The sequence below is a fragment of the Euleptes europaea genome, chromosome 11 (assembly GCF_029931775.1).
Source record: "Euleptes europaea isolate rEulEur1 chromosome 11, rEulEur1.hap1, whole genome shotgun sequence".
In the NCBI taxonomy this organism is placed as follows: Eukaryota; Metazoa; Chordata; class Lepidosauria; order Squamata; family Sphaerodactylidae; genus Euleptes; species Euleptes europaea.
In genome coordinates this window covers 18,453,942-18,477,705 of record NC_079322.1, presented here as the reverse complement: position 1 = coordinate 18,477,705, position 23,764 = coordinate 18,453,942, and the positions used below count along the sequence as shown (strand labels likewise).

Here is a 23,764-nt window from a genome sequence, read left to right as displayed (position 1 = left end):
TCACAAGGTGTCTGTTGTGGGGAGAGGAAGGGAAGGAGATTGTAAGCCTGTTTGATTCTCCTTAAAAGGTAGAGAAAATTGGCTTATAAAATCAAAATATCTTCTTGTCACAAATGTTGGGTTCCTTTGGTTTATCTATGAATTTATGAAGTTGATTTGTACAAAGACAGACCATCTGACCCAGTTTTTTCTGTTCTGACTGGCAACAAAATTTCCAAGGTCAGGCAGAGATAAGGTTTTCCCAGTGCCCTGATACCTGAGATCCTTGATCTGAAGATGCCATTGATTGGACCTGGGATTTGCACATCCAAATCTTGCGTTTTGTCTGTGAACTGTGGCCACTCCTATAAATCTGGGACAAAATTCTTTTTTAGCACATAATATAGACAATGCTGCTTTTGACATTAAAGATCGACCTTGTCAGAGGAGATTAATTCTTTTGTGTTTTGAGGCACACACTTGCCAAGCAGGGCTACCTGGACTCTCTAATGGTTCAATTAAATTGCTGCAGGGCATAGAAATACAATAGATTTACATGTTAAGTGTAAAGATTTACTGTTAGATCCAATCAGTTATGTTTTGTAGGGATCTCCAATTAGGTGATTCTCTAATTGGAAAAGGAACAAAATAACATCGATTCACTTCTGACCTTCAGTGTATGAAAATGTTTGTTAATTTGTATTTAAGACAGACAAATATAGGAGAATGAGTTAAGCAAATGGTGTCTATTGGGTTGAATTCATTCCAGAAACAAATAAAACCTCTCCCCTAAACCTACACAGCCTTACTTATACACTGAGAATAAAAATTTGTTTTCAAGATCGCACATGAAGCTGCTTTATACTGAATCAAACTATCGGTCCATCAAAGTCAGTATTGTTTACTCAGGTCTTTCACGTCACCTGATCCTTTTGACTGGAGATCCCGGGGATTGAAACTGGGACCTTCTGTATGCCAAGCAGATGCTCTAGCACTGAGCCACAGCCACTCCCCAATCTTCTAGTGTGTGTGTTAAGTGCCAACAAGTTGCTTCCGACTCATGGCAACCCTATGAATCAATGTCCTCCAAAATGTCCTATCTTTGACAGCCTTGCTCAGATCTTGCAAATTGAGAGCTGTGGCTTCCTTTATTGAGTCAATCCATCTCTTGTTGGGTCTTCCACTTTTCCTGCTGCCTTCAACTTTTCCTAGCATGATTGTCTTTTCCAGTGACTCTTGTCTTCTCATCATGTGACCAAAATACGATCGCCTCAGTTTAGTCATTTTAGTTTCTAGGGTCAGTTCAAGCTTGATTTGATCGATAACCTACTGATTTGTTTTTTTGGCAGTTCACGGTATCCATAACACTCTCCTCCAACACCACATTTCAAAAGAATCTACTTTCTTCCTATCTGCTTTCTTCAATGTCCAGCTTTCACACCCATACATAGTAATAGGGAATAGGATGGCATGAATTAACTTGATCTTGGTGGCCAGTAGGCATCATTTTGCTTTTAGCCCTGGCTGTGAGGTTGCAGTACCTGGCTGTAGGCAGTCAGGAGACAGAAAAGGGTGATAGCAAAGTCTCCCCCTTTCAGCTGGGCAGCATTCCACACGTGGTTGGATATTGGACAGTCATTGCTGTATAGCAGCCATTTGCAACTGGATTGGCTTGTCCACACAGGAAAATCCAGCAGCAAGTGCTGGCTATAGCATCATGATAACTATACTACTTTTCATAGAAATCTTGGGAATATAGGAGCGTCTTCACCTGGAGAAGGAAAGTCCATTGGTAAGGACTGCTGGAGAAGGAAATTCCAGAGGTAAGGTACCACTGAAGGAAAAGTATTGTCTCTTGTGGCCACCCATCTAATTTCCAAAGATGGGGCACACACATTACGTTATCTCGTAATGATCTTAGCATCTGTCCAAGTTATATAGGACAAGGTTCCCTGATCTTGGAAGAAGAAGAGTTGTTTTTTATATGCCGACTTTCTCTACCACTTAAGGCAGAATCAAACCTTCTTTCAATCACCTTCCTTCCCCTCCTCACAACAGACACCCTGTGAGGTAGGTGAGGCTGAGAGAATGTGACTAGCCCAAGGTCACCCAGCTGGCTTCATGTGTAGGAGGGGGGAAACAAATCCAGTTACCAGATTAGCCTCCGCCGCTCATGTGGAGAAGTGGGGAATCAAACCCGGTTCTCCAGATCAGACTCCACTGCTCCAAACCACCACTGTTAACCACCACAACACACTGGCTCTCACGCTGACTTTACTAAAGCTTCTAGTTTTTCTGGGGGGCTGATGGCTGGCATCAGACCTCCTTAGCCTGGCAGCCAGCATTTTCACCCTTTGACAAATTATTGAAACACAGGATCTGAACTTTGGGGTTCAGCTAGCAGAGTGAAAAGCCTCCCTGGGATCTGACCCTTTACTTGTCCCGCATTGTTGGGCCATTGTGGAAAGTATTGCCATTCAGTAAATCACTTCCTTCCCCTTGACAGCAGCAAAATTATCATTTGCTTAGGACTTTTTGTGCGCCTGTAAATATTTGCTTTGCAGTCTGTTGTGTTGCAGTGTAGGAGTCAGAACAACACTCGACCAATGAATCATTCTGCCTCTGCCTATTTCCCTGCCTTCTCCAGATTCATGATTTCTGCCAGGCGTGCTGCTGAAATAGCATCATGGAAGCCAACCTCTCACCCACCATCCTGGAAAGGAGCCGTCAGTGTGAATTGAGCCCTCTGGGAATGCCTAATCACAGAGAAAGAGCCCATTTGGGTGACCTGCCTCTGCCTGCTCAAGAAGGATGCAGCATTTAAACAGGGCCTCTGTGGTACTCAGCGCTCTGGTGAAGGGTTCTGTTCACACTGGAAGCTCTTCAGGCATGCTGTGGCAATGCCACCTCCTGTTGGGTGCATGAATCAGGGCCATTGGAACTGCAAGCAGGCACTCCTCGGGAGAATATTACCCATGGAAATGAATGAATGAATGAATGAATGAATATCACCCATGGAAATAAAGCCAACCTGAGCCCAGCTTTGCTGGGGAAGGCGGGATATTAAAATAAATAAATTGATAGATAAATAAATAAATGCTTTTGGGGTGGATGTTTGCCCTGTTGGGGAAACGTACAGATACAAATACATTTGCCACAATGAGGCAGTCCCCCGATACAATTTCAGGCAGGGGGAAAAGTTGCATGGGAAGACTTAAAAACCACCTCCCCTTTTGCTATGATGGCCCCAATCCAAATCAGGGCCCCTGCATTTCCAAGAATTGTATTTTACTTAAAAAAACAACTGGGAATTCCAGTCTTGGTACTTTCGGTGTCTTATCTCCCTAGGATCATAGAATCAACAGGTCTCCAAGGGGCAGACAGAGGAGAGATATTGACAGAAAAAATAGCCACACTCAACCAGCTAGTTCTCCGTTACTATGTCTAGTTGGGAGCCAGTGTGGTATAGTGGTCAAGAGTGGTGGTATGGAGCGGTGGACTCTGATCTGGAGAACTGGTGTACTGGCCAGGCAGACGCGCCAGGCTGCTACTGCAGCACGGTGCAGAGGGAGCTGAGGGAGGGAGTGGCAGGATGCGAGGGAAGCACAGAAGCCAAATCTTCTACAGCCGGACAGCTGCACTAAACAGTGGAGATAGCGGGGAAAGCAAAGTCCGATAAACAATCCAAAAGTCAGGCCGGGGCTGGTACTTATCAAAGGCTAAACAGCAGAGGCGTCAAATAGGCAGTCCGAGGTCAGGGTCACTAGTAAGTCAGCAGTCCAAGGTCGCAAGCTTGAGTGCGTGTGGCTGTGTGGCTGATGCCGGAGTTCAGCACCTTGCATCCACGTTTCAGCTGGGTTTTGCCACACCTTAAATCTGGCCTGTTATCGGGGTGAGCTTGATCCTGCCATTACTCACTGTCATCTTCAGCCGTTGTAATTTCTTTACATCTGAGTAATCTCGCCGAGTGCTGTCTTTCACTAAGCAGCTGTCGCTGCTTTCTTCTTCGGAGCTCTGTGGGGCCAGTTTCTTGCTGTAACTCATCCGCTGTCTCCCTCCCTCTGGCTTCCGAGGAAGGCTGGAATCCTTCACGCTGTTTAGCTGTTGAAGCCTCTACCGGCCCTTGTAAATCAGCCGACAGCTTCTCTGCCACGTTTCCTGGAGGCGTGGTCGGCTGTTCCAGTTCTTCTGCTGATTCCTCCGAGTCCATCACAGGGGGGGCCATGACAACCGGGTTTGACTCCCCACTCCTCCGCATGAGTGGCTGAGGCTAATCTGGTGAACTGGATTTGTTTCCGCACTCCTACACACGAAGCCAGCTGGGTGACCTTGGGCTAGTCACAGCTCTCTTAGAGCTCTCTCATCCCCACCTACCTCACAGGGTGTCTGTTGTGGGGAGGGGAAGGGAAGGTGATTGTAAGCCGGTTTGAGTCTCCCTTAAGTGGTAGAGAAAGTCGGCATATAAAAACCAACTTTTCTTCTTCTAGTTGCGGTGGATGCTGTTTGGATCCTTTATAGGCAATAAGCCCTGGATATCTCAGTGAAGTCCCTTACATTTTCTCAATCATCATTTTAAATAATAAATGCACACTTTTGCTAGGGTCAGTCAAGAGGAGTGAACGCTGATTTGTGCCAGCTTGAAGAGAGAACTTGTATTTCAGCGTGGCGACAAACTAAGAGCCAATGCTTGCAGTTTAGAGCGTGGCAGTGCCCAACAAATAATGCTAGAAAGCCACTGGCATGATTTGTTGCGTGTGGGAGGCGAGGGTGTCCTCCAATAGCGCAGAGAAGATTGTTACTAAGGCTGTTTGTTTGCTAATGGTTTTGATGCACACGCGATACCCCTCATCTCCTGCTCTGCACCAATCATGTCTCCTATTATGACCACATAATAGAAGCAATAATCGCCTGTACATAATAACACCATAATCAAACAAATTATACAAAGATGCACTACTGCAAAGTACATTTGTAACCTTCCATGCTTCAGTGGCTCCTCATGGTCTCATTACATACATCAGGCAACAAATCTCCTTGTTTCTACAACTCCAGTCAGTTGCATAAGTGCTGGGCTTCTCAGCATGGCTCTGCTTTAACTGTAAAAAAAACCTCCCCGAAAATCAGGAATAGTATGGTTGCCAGGTCCCTCTTTGCCACTGGTGGGAGGTTTTTGGGCAGAGCTTGAGGAGGGCGGGGTCTGGGGAGGGGAGGGACTTCAATGTCATAGAGTCCAATTGCCAAAGAGGCCATTTTCTCCAGGTGAACTGATCTCTATCGGCTGGAGATCAGTTGGAATAGCAGGAGATCTCCAGCTAGTACCTGGAGGTTGGCAACCCTGAGGATTAGTGATATATCAGAAGTAGGGAGGATGTTTCATTGATAAATGTTTTAACCTGGTCTGAAAATGGGGTCAAATTAACCCCGAATAGCATAAAAAAATTGATTAAACTTTGTTTTCTGTCTTTCGCAACTCTGTACTCCATGTATTCCTTAACTTTAGTGATGAGGTCAGTTGTCCTCTGGTGTTTCATTCCCCCCACTTGTAATTTTTTTTTACAAGTGTATACTTTGATGGTCTTGACCTGGATGGGCCAGTCTAGCCCGATCTTGTCAGATCTCAGAAGCTAAGCAGGGTCAGCCCTGGTTAGTATTTGAATGGGAGACCACCAAGGAAGTCCAGGGTCACCACGCAGAGGAAGGCAACGGCAAACCACCTCTGAATGTCTCTTGCCTTGAAGGGCAGTGTTTTATCTGTGAATGAGTTAATGTGCTGGCAAACAAAAGAAGGGGATGGATATTTGGTCAGACAAGACACGCTTCAGTGGCACCATCTTTGGGATTTGCCCTGGAATGGGCTGGTGATTATGCAGGTGTGGGAGGGTATGAGGGGCATGAGTCACACCTGTTGCCTTCTCTCACATTAGTGCATCCAGTGCCTTAGTTGCTTGGGCAGAGGTTTGGCCCCAAGCAAAGTGAAATGGTAAGGTATGGCCATTGTCTGCATGCTTGCTAGGGGTTGCCAATCTTCTGAGTTAAATAAAAATGATATTGATGGTGGTGGAAAGTGCCATCAAGTCATAGCTGACTTATGGCGACCCTGCAAGGTTTTCAAAGCAAACATTCAGAGGTGATTTGCCATTGCCTTCTTCTGTGTAGCAACCTGGTACTTCCTGGTGATCTCCCATCCAAATACTAACCAGGGCCTACACTGCTTAGTTTCTGAGCTCTGACGAGAGCAGACTAGCATGGGCCATTCAGATTAGGGGGGGAATTATATTGGTTGTTTATAATTTAAATTATTTCCATGCATTGTCTATGTGCATTTTTCATCAAGTTTTTTTTTTTACAGAAAAGTTTATCCATTGTGTTCATGTGTACACATACAGATGCACATGTGTCCATACCACCTTTATGAAATGGGAAAAAAGAGGGGAGAAATCTTTCCTAAAGGTTTGCTTTACATGGTAATATGACACAGACACATGCATGTCCCATCTGCTCCCCCCTCCGTTACATAACACAGGAACAAAATTTAAATTCAGTGCTTTTGCCAGTGCATGGTTTCGCAGTAAAGGAAAACGCCTCAAACATACCCACATTAAATGACATCTTTAGGGGGGAGAAACCTACCTCATGAAACCTACAAGCATTGAAACCTTTCAAAGTATATAAACAACGCTTTGTGTGCGGTGGAATTTGTCAGCTATGGAGAAAAACAGGGAAGACAGGCCATTCCTCTAGAGCTTTGGAGAATACCTTCCCCACTCAGCGTCACCAGTCATGGATTACTAATACGCGTGATTGCTCAGCCGTGTGGGAAGCTGTACCACTGAGTAAAGTGGTGCCTTACATAAGAATGTGTAACGGGAGAAAAATCACCCTGTTTGTAGCAATACAGGCAACCAAGTGACCATGTGGCAGAAAGCCCTGCTGAGTGATAAGCTGTCCGGCTCTGTGTCGTTTTGGTTGGCTTTAATAAAAGGTTATGACACAGATTTTGTTTCCTGTTCCAGCTGTGTTCCACCTGTTGAAACCACTAAAGCTGTGTGCAGTAGCTACACATCATTTGTCACACAAACATAGCCTAACCTTTCTGCACCTTTTGTTTCCATGGATGGGCACGTGTTAGGAAATCCATCTCTCCTCAGTTGATTGTAAAAAAGAGGAAGGGAGGAGAAGCTCTCCTTCTTGTTCTTGGAATTTCCACCTGTCGGTCCAAACGACATATAACATCTTGATCTCCTTCTGGACCCCTTTGTGGGAAATACGCCAAATCTTTGTCCCAGAAACCACCACGCTGCCATTTTATTTTTATTTTACTTCATTTGTACGCTACTTGACTCCCAGATGGAGACCCAAAGTGTCTTGAATCATTTTCCTCTCCTCCATTTTATCCTTACAACAACCCTGAGAGGTCAGTTAGGCGGAATGCGTGTGACTGGCCCAAGGTCACCCAGCGAGCTTCCATGACAGAGCAAGGAACCGAACCTAGCCCAATGCTCTAACCACTACACCATGCGGTCCTTGGTTTCTAAGGTCCTTGGTTTTTATACACATCCTGTAACATTGCTTAGGCTTTTTGGCCCTGGGCTGGTTCAGCTGTGTCTAGATGCTGCTTAAATAAATTGCTTTGCCCAGATGGATGGGAGAAATCCTGGCGACGGTTAGCGCCCTCTCCTGTTGTTTAAGAAACAGTTTTGATGAGGCCAGAAGGAGGCTTTTTTTGTCTGCTCCTGGCTGGGAGGGTGGTGATTGTGATGAGAAGTGCTCGGCGTATTCTCCGAGGTGCTTCACACCTTTCCATTAAATCAATTTCAGGAGGCTTCATTGGATGGTTACAGACCTGTCTTTTCATTGATTTACACTGAAACTGACACTCAAAATGAAAACCAGTTATGCAAATGTGGGGCACACTTTACTTAATAACACATATGAGAATCACATTATCACGCACTTGGCAACTAATGATGTCTTGATATAGAGATAACCCGTGTGTCTGTGTATGTGTTCATCATTCCTTTATCTCCTCTTGACACACTGTTCCTTTTTTCGTTCAGATTATCAAGTAAGTCCAGCGCTTCTTTATGAAATCAGCTTTTCTTCATTTACAGTGCAATCCTGTGTACAGTTACTCCAGTCTAAGCCCAATCAAATAGTGGGCTGACAATAGAGTAACAGTGCATAGCATTGTTTTGCATCCAAACTGGAACAGCTATTTTTGGAGCATCAACATAGTATCATTCCCTTTCTGTGTTTTCTCCCACTTTGCTGCAGTCTTTCCCAGAGCTGGTCTTTTGGGAAAGATTATGATGAAAAGGTGTGCATTTTTGTGGCTTCCCCCCACATCGATACCATTTTCTTTGCCTTTCCCCTTTCCTTGTCTTTTCCATTCCTTTCCCCTGCAGTACTGGAGGCCTTTAAAAAAAACACAGGAATTAACATGAACTGAAGCAATAGTTCAATTGCGCATTTTAAGCTATAGCAATATGTCAGTTACCATATGTAATTGGCCTATTTCTGTAGTTTGAAATCAGTAATTGACATGTTGCAGTAGGTTCCCTGTTGGTGGTGGGAAATGGCCACCATCGATGGTGGTGGTGGTGGGGACTCTGAGGCAAAGGTAGAGCAGGGAAAACTACCATGTGGATCCAGATGCCTCTGCAAATTGCAGCAGCACTGGAATAAACACAGAAAACCATCATTGTGTGGATGCGGTCTTAGTACAGTTTCTAAGGTGCATTTCATAAGGAGTTTGACCTAATCATAAAGAAGCTCTTTTAAAAAAATCCTAGCAAGGTATAATCTAACACAAAGGGCTTTAAAACAGTGTGTTTCCAAACTTTCGAAAACCAGTAGCTCAGGAGTCCCCCACCCCACCCCTGAATTAACACTGGTGTTAGATTTTACTTTTACATGGGGAGGGGCTGTGACTCAGTGGCAGAGCATCTGCTTGGCATGCAGAAGGTCCCAGGTTCAATCCCCGGCATCTGCAGTTAAAGGGACTAGGCAGGTAGGTGATGTGAAAGACCTCAGCCTGAGACCCTGGAGAGCTGCTGCCGGTCTGAGTAGACAACACTGACTTTGATGGACTGAGGGTCTGATACATTATAAGGCAGCTTCATGTGATCATGTGTTCAATGATAGATCTATGACACACATACACATGTATTTTCTCCATCCTAAAAAAATGGGCAGGTGATCTCCTTGGAGCCGTGGGGTAGCCCAGTTAATATTGCTTTCCGCTGCTGACCTGCTCAATCAGACAGAGTCTAGGGATGGGATTTTACTTTCTCGGCAATGGTACTGCTTCTGGGATTCCCCACACCTGTCATTAGGGAATCGCAGAGCAACCTGGCCATTTCAATCTACTGTATGGGTTGTAAATTGTATTTTAAATTGACATTTTAATATATTGTATGCATATGTTGTCAGAAGCTGCCCTGAGTCCATCTTAGGATGGGAAAGGGCAGGGTATAAATTGAATAAAATAAAATAAATGAAATTTAAAATTCCCTCCCTCAAGTTTGTGCAACTGCTCACTATATATTAACAATATATCAACTGGTACCCAACCTCTGGTATAAATTATTTCCAACGCTCACAATAATATATTCATAAATATATTTGTATGTACATGAATATCCATTCAATAATATGGTTGCGGCTCAAACACAGAGTTAACCCATTACACGAAGGAGGCAAATTTGCTACCCGTGACATATGAAGAAGTGTTGCACAAAAGGGAGAAAAAGCAATGGAGTCTTTATTTATTTTGTATTAGAATATGTTTATTTGTAAGACTTGTATTACAAATGTAAAATATACCTTTGATCTGCAACCTTATTATTGAATGGATTCTCATGTACATACAAATATATTTATGAATATATTATTGAGAGTGTTGGAAATAATTTTATGCCAGAGGTTGGATATCAGTTGATATATTGTTAGTTTTGCACATTTAATACCTGACCCCCTCCCCATAATTTTTATTCAGCTCACTATATATTGGCAGGAAGTGCAGGTGGGACCTTCTAGCAGTGATAGGCACCGAGCAGTGGGTGCTTTCAACTTGACTCTTGAGCCCCCCCCCTTGCAGCACAATTGAGTAATTAACTGCTTTAAATACTTCCAATCCTTTTCAGGATTGCCAGTACCACACAGCCGAGAGGGCGGGAACTCCCACAACCACAATGGTGGGTATTGAGAAGTTTAGTCAGGTTCATGTGGATGCCAACCCCAGCCCGGATGGCCCAGGCTAGCCCAATCTCATCACATCTCAGAAACTTAAGCAGGGTTTGGCCCTGGTTAGTACTTGGATGGGAGACCACCAATGAAGTCCAAGGTTGCTGTGCAGAGGCAGGCAATGGCTGTAAGCCGGTTTGATTCTTCCTTAAGTGGTAGAGAAATTCAGCTTATAAAAACCAACTCTTCTCCTCCTCCTCCTCCTCATTTCTTGCCTTGAAAATTCCATGAGGGGTGGCTCTAAGTCGGCTGCGACTTGACAGCACTTTTCCCTACCATGTGGATGTCAGACTCTTGACTGGCCAGCGTCACTCTGTGCATATCCTTCCCCTTTCCAATCAATGCCCAGGGCAGACTTTTAAAAGAGCTGTTGGGGGGAGTGAGTAGGGGCTGTGTTCATTCACCTGCACACACACTCCAAACGTTTGGTTCCAGCTCTTCAAAAGGGCTTACAGAAGCACAACTGATTGTTCTATCCGTGGGAGTGAAGCACAGAAATAACAAGATCTATATCTGATAGTAATACAGGAACCTATATGTCAGTTTGTTAGCGGAAAATGGTTGCTAGCAATCTGAATAACGAGTGGTAATATTACTTATTCTGTCAGGGGCATTTATTTTTGCGGTGATAAATCCATTTTGTTTGCAAACAGTAAGATAAGGGAGTTCTGTTTTATCGGCGCTTATAAAACACACTGATAATGTTACTGTAATTTCTTTCTTTTGTCTTCTCCTAGTCTGCGAAGCAGCTCTCCAGCGACCTCTATTTCTCCTTTATGGGCAACAGTGTTTTGATTATTGTCTGACTAATGATTGCTTGTCATTGATTCATACTTGAGTGTGTCGATAGGAATCATAGTTATTAAGCATCTGAATCTGAATGAATGAATTTTATTTGCGGTCAAAGACCAATAAATACACACTATATGTAACAATCCTGCGGCATTTCAAATAATATAGGATATAAAAATGTATTAAAATTAGAATCAAATTACTGCATAGCAATGTATCTATTATCTCTTTCCTATAAACAAAACAGCCATCAGGTTTCTCCACTTTTGAAATCCAGTAGTTTTAAGTTCAACTTTATCTGCATCTTTGCTTTTTAATTTACTACGTACTTTATTCTCTGCAACGCAAAATTTGGCAACCTGTCTTGTGGTCGAAGGGTTTTCATCCGCCAGTATTTTTCCAAGTTAATATTTGTTAGAATAGCCAGATAGATTTTCCAATAGTGGGGATAATATGGCGATTATAAATAGGGCATTTAAAAACAACATGCCCCCTTTTCTCGACTTCAAGTTACAAAGCATCTCTCTCTCTCTCTCTCTCCATTCTTCCTCCCTTCTTCAAGCAGATTTTTAAAAGCATCACCAGTGAAGATTCAGTCCAGGGGCAAGGAAACCGAAGGCTGATCAGTTTCTCGTTATCAGGTAGGCTTTATTCTAACTTTTTTTTTTTAAATGCCACCTTCGATGTATTTGGCACATTTTTATGCAGCCCTTCCTCCAAAGACCTTAGGTCAATTTACATTAGTCTCCCTCCCCACCCCCATATTTTACCCTCACAACAACCCTGCTAGGTGGGTTAGACTGAGGAAGCGTGACTGGCCCAAGCTCATTAAGCAAGCTTTGTGTGAGCCAGGGTGGCGTGGTGATTATTGTGTCAGATTATGATCTGGGAGAGACAGGTTTGAATTCTCACTGGTCATTTATGCAGGGTCAACTTTGATGCTCGCTCAAAGCTGCTTTTTAAAATCTGCCCTTTAAAATGACTATTCATGGTCCCAATGCAAGAGAAAAAAATCAAACAAATTCCACCCCCACCTGCTCTTTTGTTCCTTCGTTTGCATAGCCATTTGCAGTGGTCGTTTGCATAGCTAAGCAGCGGCTGTGATTTTTCATGCTTCCTTCAGTAAATGCTTCGAATGGGGGGGGGGTGCGGAGCAAATACAAAAGGTTGCCTTAAAGGGGCTCTTAAGAAATGTGAAGCAGGTCTGTGCCGGCTTCGCAGTGAGGGCTGAAATGACGGTTCAGCGTGAAGAAATAAAAAAATATGCGGGGCACTTCAGCCTGGAACGCGCTGCTAATTACCAAGCATAAACGGCCACTCGGCCATGGGACTTGCTGGGTAATTTTGGGCCAGTCGCACGCTCTCAGCCTAACTGACCTACAGGGTTGTTGTGAGGATAAAATGGATGAGAGGAGAATGATGGAAGCCACTTTGGGCCTCTGTTGGGGAGAAGAGTGGGTATAAATTAAGTAAACAAATGAAAGCAATCCAGCCACTTCACAACTGAGTGAATATCTGAGCCTCTCCGATGTTCTCTCCACAATACCACATTAGCTGTCATGAGTTCTGGCGCATAAAGACCACTTGGATTTTCTAATCTTCTCTTCTTTTTCCTTCCCTTTGAAGACAATTAAATAGTCATCTCTGTTCGCAGTGTGTGAATAATTAATTTTTCTCCTTCTCTGTTTATGACCGCCACCCACCCACTCACTGTTCATTTATCATGCCCTCAGCCCCCAAGAGTTTTCCCTGTAGACCTCCTTTGACTTTTCCTTGTGAACTTGTTCTTTCCCTTTGAGCAGAATCTAAAACCTTCTTACTTTAAATAGATTACATTTTTCCTCCTTTCTCTGAGAGATTTTATTTGGCACATAGCTAGTGTGAAACAGTGTATCACCATGCCACATATTCCCATATTCCTGTAAGTTATTTTGTAACACTTGCACTGTATGTTACTACAACCACCTGCCAAATTTTGTGATGACCCCAATTCATGTCTTCCAATACCCTCCTTTCATCCCTTGCTACACTTTTCAGCCATATTGTTAGTTATTGTCCACTTGCCATGTCTTGCTACACCCAACCATACATGGGATCCAAATTGTCAAATCCACTGCCATAATAGCATTTACATTAGCAGAGGAGGGGAGAACAACATTCATTTATTTCTGCCCTCCCCCAACACACACACACACTGCACATATGTAAGTGCTGTCAAGTCAGCACTGACTTATGGCAACCCCAGCAAAGGGCTTGGAAGGCCAGGGAGAAGCTGGAGTAGTTTGCCATTGCCTTCCTCTGCTAGTCTCCCATCCAAGTACAAACCCTGCTTAGAAGAAGAAGAAGAGTTGATTTTTAATGCCAACTTTCTCTATCACTTAATGGAGAATCAAGCCAGCTTACAATCACCTTCCCTTTTCCTCCCCAAACAGACACCTTGTGAGGTAGGTGAGGCTGAGAGAGCTCGATAAGAACTATGACTAGCCCAAGGTCACCCAGCTGGCTTCATGTGTAGGAGTGGGGAAACAAACCCGGTTCACCAGATTAGCCTCCGCCGCTCATGTGGAGGAGTGGGGAATCAAACCCGGTTCTCCAGATTAGAGTCCACCGCTCCAAACCACCGCTGTTAACCACTTCACCACGCTGGCTTAGCTTCTGAGATCGGTTGCACCATACTGCCTTTCATCCTGCACTCACTGTACACCCACATTTTCCCCCTCCCACTCTATTATTGAGGGTCTCTTGACCTTCAGGAATAGAATTGGGGTGAAGGGCTCAGAGGGCTTCAGCAGAAGGGGAAGGTGGACCACCTTTATCCAGCCGGTGGTACTTTGGATCCAGCCACATGTGTTTTTTTTCTATGCCCCCAAATATTTTACTACATCCTTGTTGTATCTTGCTGTGCCTCCAAATGGGAGGAGGGGGAGGGTCTGTCAGAAGAAAGTGGAGCCTGCATCTTGGGGTGTAGCTGTGGCTCAGTGGTAGAGCATTAGTTTGGCATACATAAATTCCCTGGTTCAATCCCTGGCCTCTCTAGTTAAAAGGATTATGTCATAGGTGATATGAAACAATGGAAGAACCACTTTAGTGGGAGGAAGGCTCCGAAGGCTAGAGGAAGGCTTTAAACTTTACTTAGTGGAGTAAGGCTTTAAACTTTACTTTGTGGAGTAAGAGGTGTGCCTTGACCTGGATGGCCCCAGTTAGCCCAACCTTGATGTTCTCAAAAGCTAAGCAGGGCTTGCCCTGGTTAGTGCTTGGATGGGAGACCACCAAGGAAGTCCAAGGTTGCAATGCAGAGGCAGGAAATGGCAAACCACCTCTGCTCTTCTCTGGCCTTGGAAACCCTACACAATCGCCATAGGTCGGCTGTGACTTGAAGGAACTTTCCACCACCGGGATAGGGGTACGATGTACCCTACTATATCCTTAGCTCATTTTATCCTTTAAGTCAGGGGTGGGGAACCTTTTTCCTGCCAAGGGCCATTTGCACACTTATAACATCGTTCGGGGGCCATATCACATGTAGATCTCCTGGCACACAGGGGGAGGGGGGAGAGGCTAGGGTTGCCAGGTCTCCAGCCACCACCAGGAGGTTTAGTATTCAAAAGAAAACCTCGTGCTTAAATAATTGGAATTAAGCAACAAAGCAAGTACTGATGGCACACAATCTGATCATAATGAAACAAATCACCATGTATTCTAAGCCAAATGTTACACAATATATACACAATATGCTTAAGCTAAATAAAAAGTCTCAATTGAACAAAATAAACGCTGGGCGAACTTGCTTCAGTGAGTAAAATCCAAGCCGGGAAAAGAATCATCCCGGCGAGCAGTCATCCTGCCGAAGAACGCACACTCCCAGCACTGACGAAGCGGGTATACAAAAGACCCGGAAAAAGGGTTCCAGAGCCTGAAGTGCAGTCGGGAGAATTGCAGGCGAGTGGAGCCTAGAAAACCTGACGGTTTTGGGCAAAGTAAGCCTGCTGGACCGGCAGTACGTGGACCAAGCCAAACTGCTTATGTGGCTTCTCAGGCAGGAAAAAAACCTGCTTATTCTGAGATAAGTATATAACTTGCAATTCAGTCGGATAGCGAAGGAAGGAAAGAAAGAAGGAAAGGAAGGAAGGAAAGAAGGAAGGAAGGAAAGAGAGGGAGGGAGGCTTCCCCCCACACACACACACACACGCACGGGGATCTCTCTCTCACACACACACACGCACTCACCGGGCTGCACAGCGGCCCGGGGATCTCTCGCGCAAACACACATGCATTCACTGGGCTGCACAATGGCCCGGGGATCTCTCTCTCGTGCATACACACACATGCACACACTCACTGGGCTGCACAACGGCCCAGGGATCTCTGTCTCGCGCAAACTCACACACAGTCATCCAGCTGCGCAGCGGCCCAGGGATCTCTCCTGCACAAACACACACACACACACTTACCCGGCTGCACAACGGTCCGGGGATCTCTCTTGCGCACGCACACATGCACTCACCAGATCGCCCCGCTGCACGGGTCAGAGGCAAGCTGGGGGGGTGGGGAGGAAAGTTTGAGGCTGGCATGGCCGGAGAGCCAGCTTTATCTTTTGTCCTCGGCCCAGGGGAGAGCCGCGTAGGGGCCCACCGAGCTGGCGGAGGGAGCGGCCAGTGGCAGGCAGGCGAGGGGGGAGATGGTGGCATAAGCTCCAAGCGCCCAAGCAGCTTCAAGCCGGAGAGCGAAGGGAAAGCCGCGTAGGAGCAGGGCACGCCACCCACTCACCTGGAATCAGCCGGTGAGACAAAGGGGAGGGGGGTTTCCGGCCAGGTGCACTTTTTGGGCAGAAGTTGTGAGTCTCTCCAGGAAGAGAGGAGAGTTGGGAGAAAGGGCCCCACAATCACCCCATTGGCAAAGCCCAAACTGCCGAGGAGAGAGCCTAGCTAGCGAGAGCTGGAGCGGCATGGCCCTGGAGCTCCTGGAATCAGCACGGGGGCCGGATAAAATGATCTCGTGGGCCGGATCCTGCCCGGGGGCCGGAGGTTCCCTACCCCTGCTTTAAGTGATAGATTGGGTAGAGACCTAAGGATTTGACAAATAAGCCTTATAACTTACCGGGGACCTTCCGTGCTCCCATTTTGGCCAATGTACATTCTGGCTGTCTTCTAAATTGAAGCTGAGATTTACTGCAATTATCCCATAGCTGCCCTTGCCACAATTCAGTGCAACTGATCATATTATGGAGCTGTTTAATTGCTCTTTGTTATCTTCCAAGCAAATATGTTTGTCTCCAAATGCCACTGCAATTAATACGGTCGCTTCCGAGAACAACCTTAACTCTCTCATGTTGTTATGAGCTTCGTACGCTTTTGAGCGATTGAGAAAATATATAGGAATGTGCTTGCTCTGCCTTCTGTTTCTTCCTGCTCCAGCGATCTGTTTCTGAGAAATTACCTGACATTTCCACACTGATTGATATGAGCCACTCGTTGCAAAGAGAGCTGTGATTTATGACCAAGCATAAATGATGTATGGTATATTAACGTCATTCATCAATAGGTTTGGATTGTAAAATATACACACAGAATGGTAACTGCTCTATTCAATCCTTTCAGTTCACATCCCCCAACAACTGCCTTGGGAAAAGTGCACTGAATTTGTTCATTTTTATTATTATTAATGAAAACTGCTCGATTCTGTAGTCGTGGGGAACATGTTTTCAGACCCATTGAGATGAAGAGAAAATACATTTTATTGCTTACATATGTAGTTGCTTTTCTGCCAAATTGACTCCCAAATCAGTATACAGTTAAAATTCATCACGGCATTCAATTAAAGCTGGTTGCCGAGATGTACAGTTCTGTTGCCCCCCACAAAGGAAACACTGCCAATTGAGACTAGGCAGAATACTCAGAAGCTAAGATTTGTCAGCTGCTAGATATGATTTGGGAGGTGGGGGGGGGTTACACCTCAGATGTTAGTTGGTCATTCTCAGTCCCACCACCATCCAGCTTCTAGTTTGCTAGATCCTGTAGTGTTTTTGTCCAATGATGAGGACTTCCCTCTTGAAACAGGAATCCAGCAATATATAATCAAACTGAAATTAGCTATTGGGCTTGATACCAGAGATCTGTTCTGTTAACAGCAGGACCTTCCTTTGGCCCAAGTCACTTTCTCCCAATGCTAGTGGAGAGCCAGCATGGTGTAGTGGTTCAGAGCGGTGGACTCTAATCTGGAGAACCGGGTTTGATTCAACACTCCTCCACATCAGCGGTGGACTCTAATCTGGTGAACAGGGTTGGTTTACCAACTCCTCCACATGAAGCCAGCTGGGTGACCTTGGGCTAGTCACAGTTCTCTCTGAGCTCTCTCAGCCGCTCCTACCTCACAAGGTGTCTGTGGTGGGGAGAGGAAGGGAAGGAGATTGCAAGCCAGTTTGAGACTCCTTTTGGTAGAGAAAATGGGATATAAAAACCAACTCTTTTTCTTCTTCTTGACGGGCATCTCCCATCAGGGGAGGACACTGCCATTAATAGAGCAGATCCATGGAATCTAGCCCATTGTAATTTCTGTGGAAATAACATAAACTGGCAGTTGCATACAAAGGGAACAGAAGGAGCTTGGCTGGAAATGTCTTGGTTCTTTTCCTAAGTTGTACAGGGGAGAGAGATTTCCTGGAGTTTAGGTAATTGTCTGCTATGTCACCTCGGACAAAAGGGAGAAATTTGTAAAGCCCCCCAAAGTAGCTGAGGCAGCCGTTCCCCAGATGTTCCTGCTTATAGCCTCTGGTCACAGGGGAGAGGGTGGACTTTCCAGTCTTGCACAATTTCTCTTTCTCCAAACAGTGTGGTTGTCAAAGCTACTAAGGATGGCGGAGGACTGAGCCATGGCTCCTTAGTGTTCCTGTTTGTCTGTATCTCACTTTTCTTCCATCATGGATGTAAAGGCAGTGTCCTAGATAACTGGCGTTCCCAGGAGGTCTCTCATCCAGTGACCCAAACTAGATCTGCTTAACTTCACCAGAGTAGCTGTATTATGTGTCCTCCAACTAGACACTGGGATCATGCCTTCAGTTCCCCCAAGGAAGCTTCTTAAATGGGGCTTAACTGTGCAAAAAGCCTGCCCCAGCTCTCACAGGATTTTGAGGGCAAGAGTTTCCAGTTATAAACAGGAAATTCTGGTCATCTTTGGAGCCCTCCGGCTCATGGTGTGTTGCCATAGGCCCGTTTCCCATCACACATCACATATTGTAGCAGTTCTCTTTTTACTAGTCACACACTGCTAAATCCCATTAAATCACTAGGGCTTGTGAATAAAGGAACTATATCTCCCCCTCCCACAAGACCTTGGAGGTCAACCATTGAAGCTGATTGGCAATTGAATTCAGACCAACAAGAGAAAATATTTCTTGACCCAATGGCATACCTACGGAATTAAATTAATTAATAAAATCTAGCCAATGGTTTGTTTGAACATGGGGGAAGGAGTCTGGAAAACTGCTTATAGAAGTATAAAGAGGCCAATGTGACACACACCTGAACTTCTAGTATTCAGCTGAAAAAATGCATGTCTATTTATGGAATCCGTGATTTCTCCCTACCCCCACCCAACCAGGTGTGTGTGCTGAAATATTTTGCATTGGAAAATAGAGGCATACCAGACAATTTATGCCTGAGGTTCTTCTTGTTGTTATTGTTGTTAAAATCATTTTTAGCCTACCTTTCTCATTAAGGCAGATTACACAATACAGAAAAAAGTTCAGTCAGCAGCAGAGACTTCCAATAAACAAAGCAGGAGAACTAGATTACTGACTTGGAAAAACAGTGCAAAAACTGTCCATGCCATGTCCTATCCCAATAATGAAAGGGGGTTCCAAGGGTAGAGGACGTCCCAGTAAACAAGGGAAGCGGTATGAACAATATGCACTCCAGTAAGCTACAATCCTATTCCCATATAAAAGGGGGGGCTCCTGAGCTGTTCCTTATGCCTCCTTGGCGCCGCTCAGCCAATAAAGAGTTCCCAGGACTGAGCTTTTTGATTGTTGTAGGCAGTAGTTTGAGGGAGGGAGGGAAGGAAGGCGGCATGGTATAGCCTGATCTCCTCAGATCTCGGAAGCTAAGCAGGGTCCATACTTAGAAGGGAGACCACCAAGGAAGGCTTTGCAGCGGAAGGCAATGGCAAACCACCTCTGCTTAACCATTTGCCTTGAAAGCCCCTTGCAGGGGTCTCCATAAGTCGGCTGCGACTTGACAGCACTTTACACCCACAATAGTTTGAGGTGATCTGGAAGCTGGGGGACCACAGACTACTGGTGGCAATACAAGACCTTCAGAAGAGGGAGAAAACTGTCCCACCCTCTTCCCTTGCTCGTGTTCCTAGAGAGTTAACAGGACTCTATTTTCCACATTGTGAGAGGGGCTTACCTTTCGTCCTTAAAAAGGGCTCATGACTCCATGGAATGTATGCATGGACACCCAGAGGTCCTTGCACCCTAGTTTTGGGAGCATCTGTTTGACCACCACTGGAAATAAAATGGTATCCTAGAAGGACTTATGATTTCAGTAGGGCGTTTCTTTATGTTCTTGTATTAGGGAAGCCCGTTGTGTTAGAGACTGTGACTCATATGTTTTAGAAATATGTGTCATTTATTACTGAGTAGACCAGTGAATACTAATGAGGATGCTCAACCTTCTGCAGATTTCCAAGCTTTTGGTCTGAAGAAAGGCATGTTCTTCAATCCAGACCCTTATTTAAAGATCTCAATCCAGCCTGGAAAACATAGCATCTTCCCAGCTCTTCCTCACCACGGACAAGAGAAGAGGTCCAAGATCATGTGTAATACTGTCAATCCCATCTGGCAACGAGAGGTAAGACACTGGCTTAAGAAAATATTACATGTTGCTGAGTATTATAGAATGAACGCATACTCTTATTGCCAGAGGTGCAAACGTTTTTGAAAACTTTGAGGCCGGCTATATTTTCATTGGAAGGAAAGAAAAGGGGTCCTGGCAAGAGGAAAGATCCTGTGTTTGCTGGCACATTCTGATCTGTGCCTCTTCCAGCCTCCTGGTATACATCTTCTTGCAAAGTTTTACTGAGAAGTGCCAGGGCTCAAGCCTCCGGCTTGGAAGCTCTTCCTCACTGAATGACTTCCAGTTGCGCTTACTCAGTGGTGAGGGAGAGGCATTCTGTACATGCTCGCAACCACCCTTCATACCTTCCGTAGCTGACCCCTAAAATGGAACTGATGCCCAGGCTCAGGTGAAGTCCCGTTCCCCAGGCTGTAGCCAACGTGTATCATTGTTTAGATATTTGTATCCTGCTTTTCTCCCCAAGGAGACCCAAAGCAGCTCACAGCAGTAGTAAATAAATAAAATGCAAGATAAAGTAAACCCACGAAGAAAGAAAAGAAAAGAACAACCTGGGGCTGGGGCTGGGATAAAATTGGGTGGTGAAAGAAGGCTCTTGCAGGAAGTGTCATCCAGGCCATACAGTCAACAACAGACACTGGAGGAGCGTCCCAGGAGAGCCAGCATGGTGTAGTAGTTAAGAGCAGTGGTTTGGAGCGGTGGAGTCTGATCTGGAGAACCGGGTTTGATTCCCCACTCCTACACATGAGCTGCAGAGGCTAATCTGGTGAACTGGATTTGTTTCCCCATTCCTACACACGAAGCCAGCTGGATGACCTTGGGCTAGTCACAGCTCTGTTAGAGTTCTCTCAGCCCCACCTACCTCACAGGGTGTCTGTTGTGGGGAAGGGAAGGTGATTGTAAGCCCGGTTTGAGTCTCGATTAAGTGGTAGAGAAAGTCGGCATATAAAAACAAACTCCTCCTCCTCCTCCTCTTCTTCTTCTTTCTGCCCTCACCAGCAGTCCAGTAGCTGTTTAAGGGGCTTGGTTTTTAAAGCTGCCTCAGGGAACGTGGGTTTTCGCACTCCTGCTTACTAAACTCATTGCTCTGATGTATCTGACTTGTCCAGATAATTTAACCGGTAGCACGGTGTACCAAGTTCCTTCAATTTCAGGCCCATTTGTTTAATTTGTTAGTGAGACTGATCCGAAATTGGGGCTTTTAGTACACATTGTACTTCAGAACTGTAATTTATAAGATTGCTAATTGTGAAAGAAAGACGCATTACAAGGATGTCGCTGCGGGGCTTTTGAAAGCCCATTATTAGGTGCCGGAAAGCCTAATCGTGAAAGGAGAAAACAACCTTCAAAAGACATATGAATATGTATCTGTTTCATTTGAGAAATTCTCTGCATTAGAGACAGTTCTGTTAGGGGAGTAACAACAGCTGCAAGGTAATGATCCGAGCACAGACTTCTCCGCTATCCTCCGCTGATCTCCCTAATGCCCCCTACTTTAATTCAATATCTGCCAAGTTCAGATACGAAGGGTTGCACTGGAATCCTAGTCTGCAGTCTGAATATCACTGTGAAAATGCAGTCGGTGTTGCTGAAATATGCCACACGCTATTTGAATCTGCTGAGCAATTCCTCCGTGAAATTTTCGACCTTGTGGTTCACTTTTGTGGTGCAGAGGTTCCCAATCCTGAGGTCAATCTCTGGCCTCCCCCATTTAAAACAAGTATCTCAGACAGAGGTATGGTTGCTAACCTCCAGGTGTGGGCTGGAGATCTCCCAGAATTACAGCTGTTCACCAGACTACAGGGATCAGTTCCCCAGGAGAAAATGGCCACTTTGGGGGCTGGACTCCTTGGTCGTTTAGGCATGGGGACTTTCACTCACGGTCTGTCTCAACTGTTCCCTGGAGTTATGCATATGTTTTCGTCCATTAGAGATCACCTCGCTGCCGGCCCTCACAAACCCCAGGGCTTCCCGTTCCTCTGTTAACCCAATTCTTCTCTCTCCCCTGAGCTCAGCCCTCTTGAAATCTCTGTGCATAAGGCAAAGTTGCAAGCTTGGTTTCTATCACGGCCAATTACAAAGCAGCATGTAAAGAGGCAGGGATTCAAATGCTTCCTGCTTCCTCAGAGCTCTTTCTGAGCAGAATAAAAGCTTTTTAAAACTGAGGCTTGGATTTCTCCCTTCTCTCTTTTCAAATGGCTCCGGGTTTTTTTGTTTGTTTGTTTTGTTCTTAAAGTGCTTTTTTATGCAGCAATTGGGTTCGGGGGGGGGGGTTCTCTCAAAGTAAGCTCTACAAAGTAAGCCAATTACAAAGCAGCATTTAAAGGGGCTTTGAGACTGCTGGTGCATAGATTCCCAACAGGAAAGTGTGGGTCCAGCGAGCAACAAACCTCAGGTAAAACTCCCTTGCATAAACGACCTTTGGCATTATACTCCACTGAATGCTGCCCTTTCCCCAAACCTCGCCCTCCCCAGGCTCTACTCCTAAATGTTCAGGAATTTCGAGACCCAGACTTGGCGATCCTAGGTAAAGGAAGTCAGAGACAGATTTCTGTCAAGGCCTCAGGAAGATGCTACAGTCAAAGTAGACGTTCATGGGCTAAATGGACCAGTGGTCTGTCCCAGTATAAAGCAGCTCCATACATAGCTGTGGAAAAATATGAAGCTGAAAAATATCAAGTTGTTTTCAAATTCTGAATTAAGCGGGTTAATTTTGACTGTGATTAACGTTACTGCTGAGGTACCAGTTGTGAATTTAGGCAGACAAGGAATGGGAGGGCAGAAAGGTTTGCATCAATGTTTGGCTGTCATGGCCTTTTCTTGCCAAATTGGGATCAGGAAGCAATTTTCCTCCAGGCCAAATTGGCCAGGGGTTCTGGAGGTTTTTTTTCCCCTTTTTGCCATTTTCTGGGCATGAAATAGGGATCACTGAGGATGTGGGGGGAGGTAGTTGTGAATTTTCTGCATTGTGCAGGGGGTTGGACTAGATGACTTTCGGGGAGGGGCTGTGGCTCAGTGGTAGGTCCCAGGTTCAATCCCTGGCATCTCCAGTTAAAGGGACTAGGCGAGTAAGTGATGTGAAAGATCCCTGCCTGAGACCCTGGAGAGCCGCTGCCGGTCTGAGTAGACAGTACTGACTTTGATGGCCCAAGGGTCTGATTCAGTATAAGGCAGCTTCATGTCTTTGTGTCTTCATGACCCTGGTGGTCCCTTCCAACTCTATGATTCTATGATTCTAAAGATCCAGCATGGGGAGGGGAAGTTCATTCTTAGGAAGGCAACAGATGGAGACGTGTGTAACCTTGTGACCGGATCCTGATTGATCAGGCAACTGGGGGTGTTCTGGTTTGATCCAGCAGAATGGGAATTTCTTGCCTCCCCTGTCCTGCTGTATCCTGAAATGCTTCCTGGGGGACAGGGAGCCCTAAGGAACAGCATGATGGGTTAATTGGGGTACACAAGAGAATTGGCAAGTCCCTCTTCCATTAGCAGAAATCTACTGCTGGATCCAACACTATATCACTCACCAGATTATTATGTTTTATTCAAATGAAAAGATATGGGCAGAGCTAAAGCTCGAGGGGATGGGACGGGACAAGAGCATTGCTGATTTAAAACTTTTCAGATTCACCTAGGGTTGCCAACCTCCAGTTACTAGCAGAAGATCTGCTATTACAACTGACCTCCAGCTGATAGAGATCAGTTCACCTGGAGAAAATGGCCACTTTGGCCATTGGACTCTATGGCATTGAAGTCCCTCCCCTCCCCAAACCCCACCTTCCTCAGGCTCCATCCAAAAAACCTCCCGCTGGTGGCAAAGAGAGACCTGGCAACCCTAGATTCACCCCCAAGCTTCTTCTCTTGGTTACTGGGTGTGTGATTCACTGCATTACATA

The 23,764-nt window shown here is 45.4% G+C and overlaps 1 protein-coding gene across 2 annotated transcripts in view; it reads left to right on the top strand.

Moving 5' to 3' along the window:
- The window catches only part of HECW1 (HECT, C2 and WW domain containing E3 ubiquitin protein ligase 1), a 202,145-nt gene that overhangs the window by 60,911 nt on the left and 117,470 nt on the right, over window positions 1-23,764 (top strand). For both annotated transcript variants that reach the window (XM_056857626.1, XM_056857625.1), the window contains exons 5-6: window positions 11,582-11,657; window positions 19,696-19,865. In XM_056857626.1, the coding sequence (XP_056713604.1) occupies window positions 11,582-11,657; window positions 19,696-19,865 (246 nt within the window). The remainder of the gene's footprint in view (window positions 1-11,581; window positions 11,658-19,695; window positions 19,866-23,764) is intronic.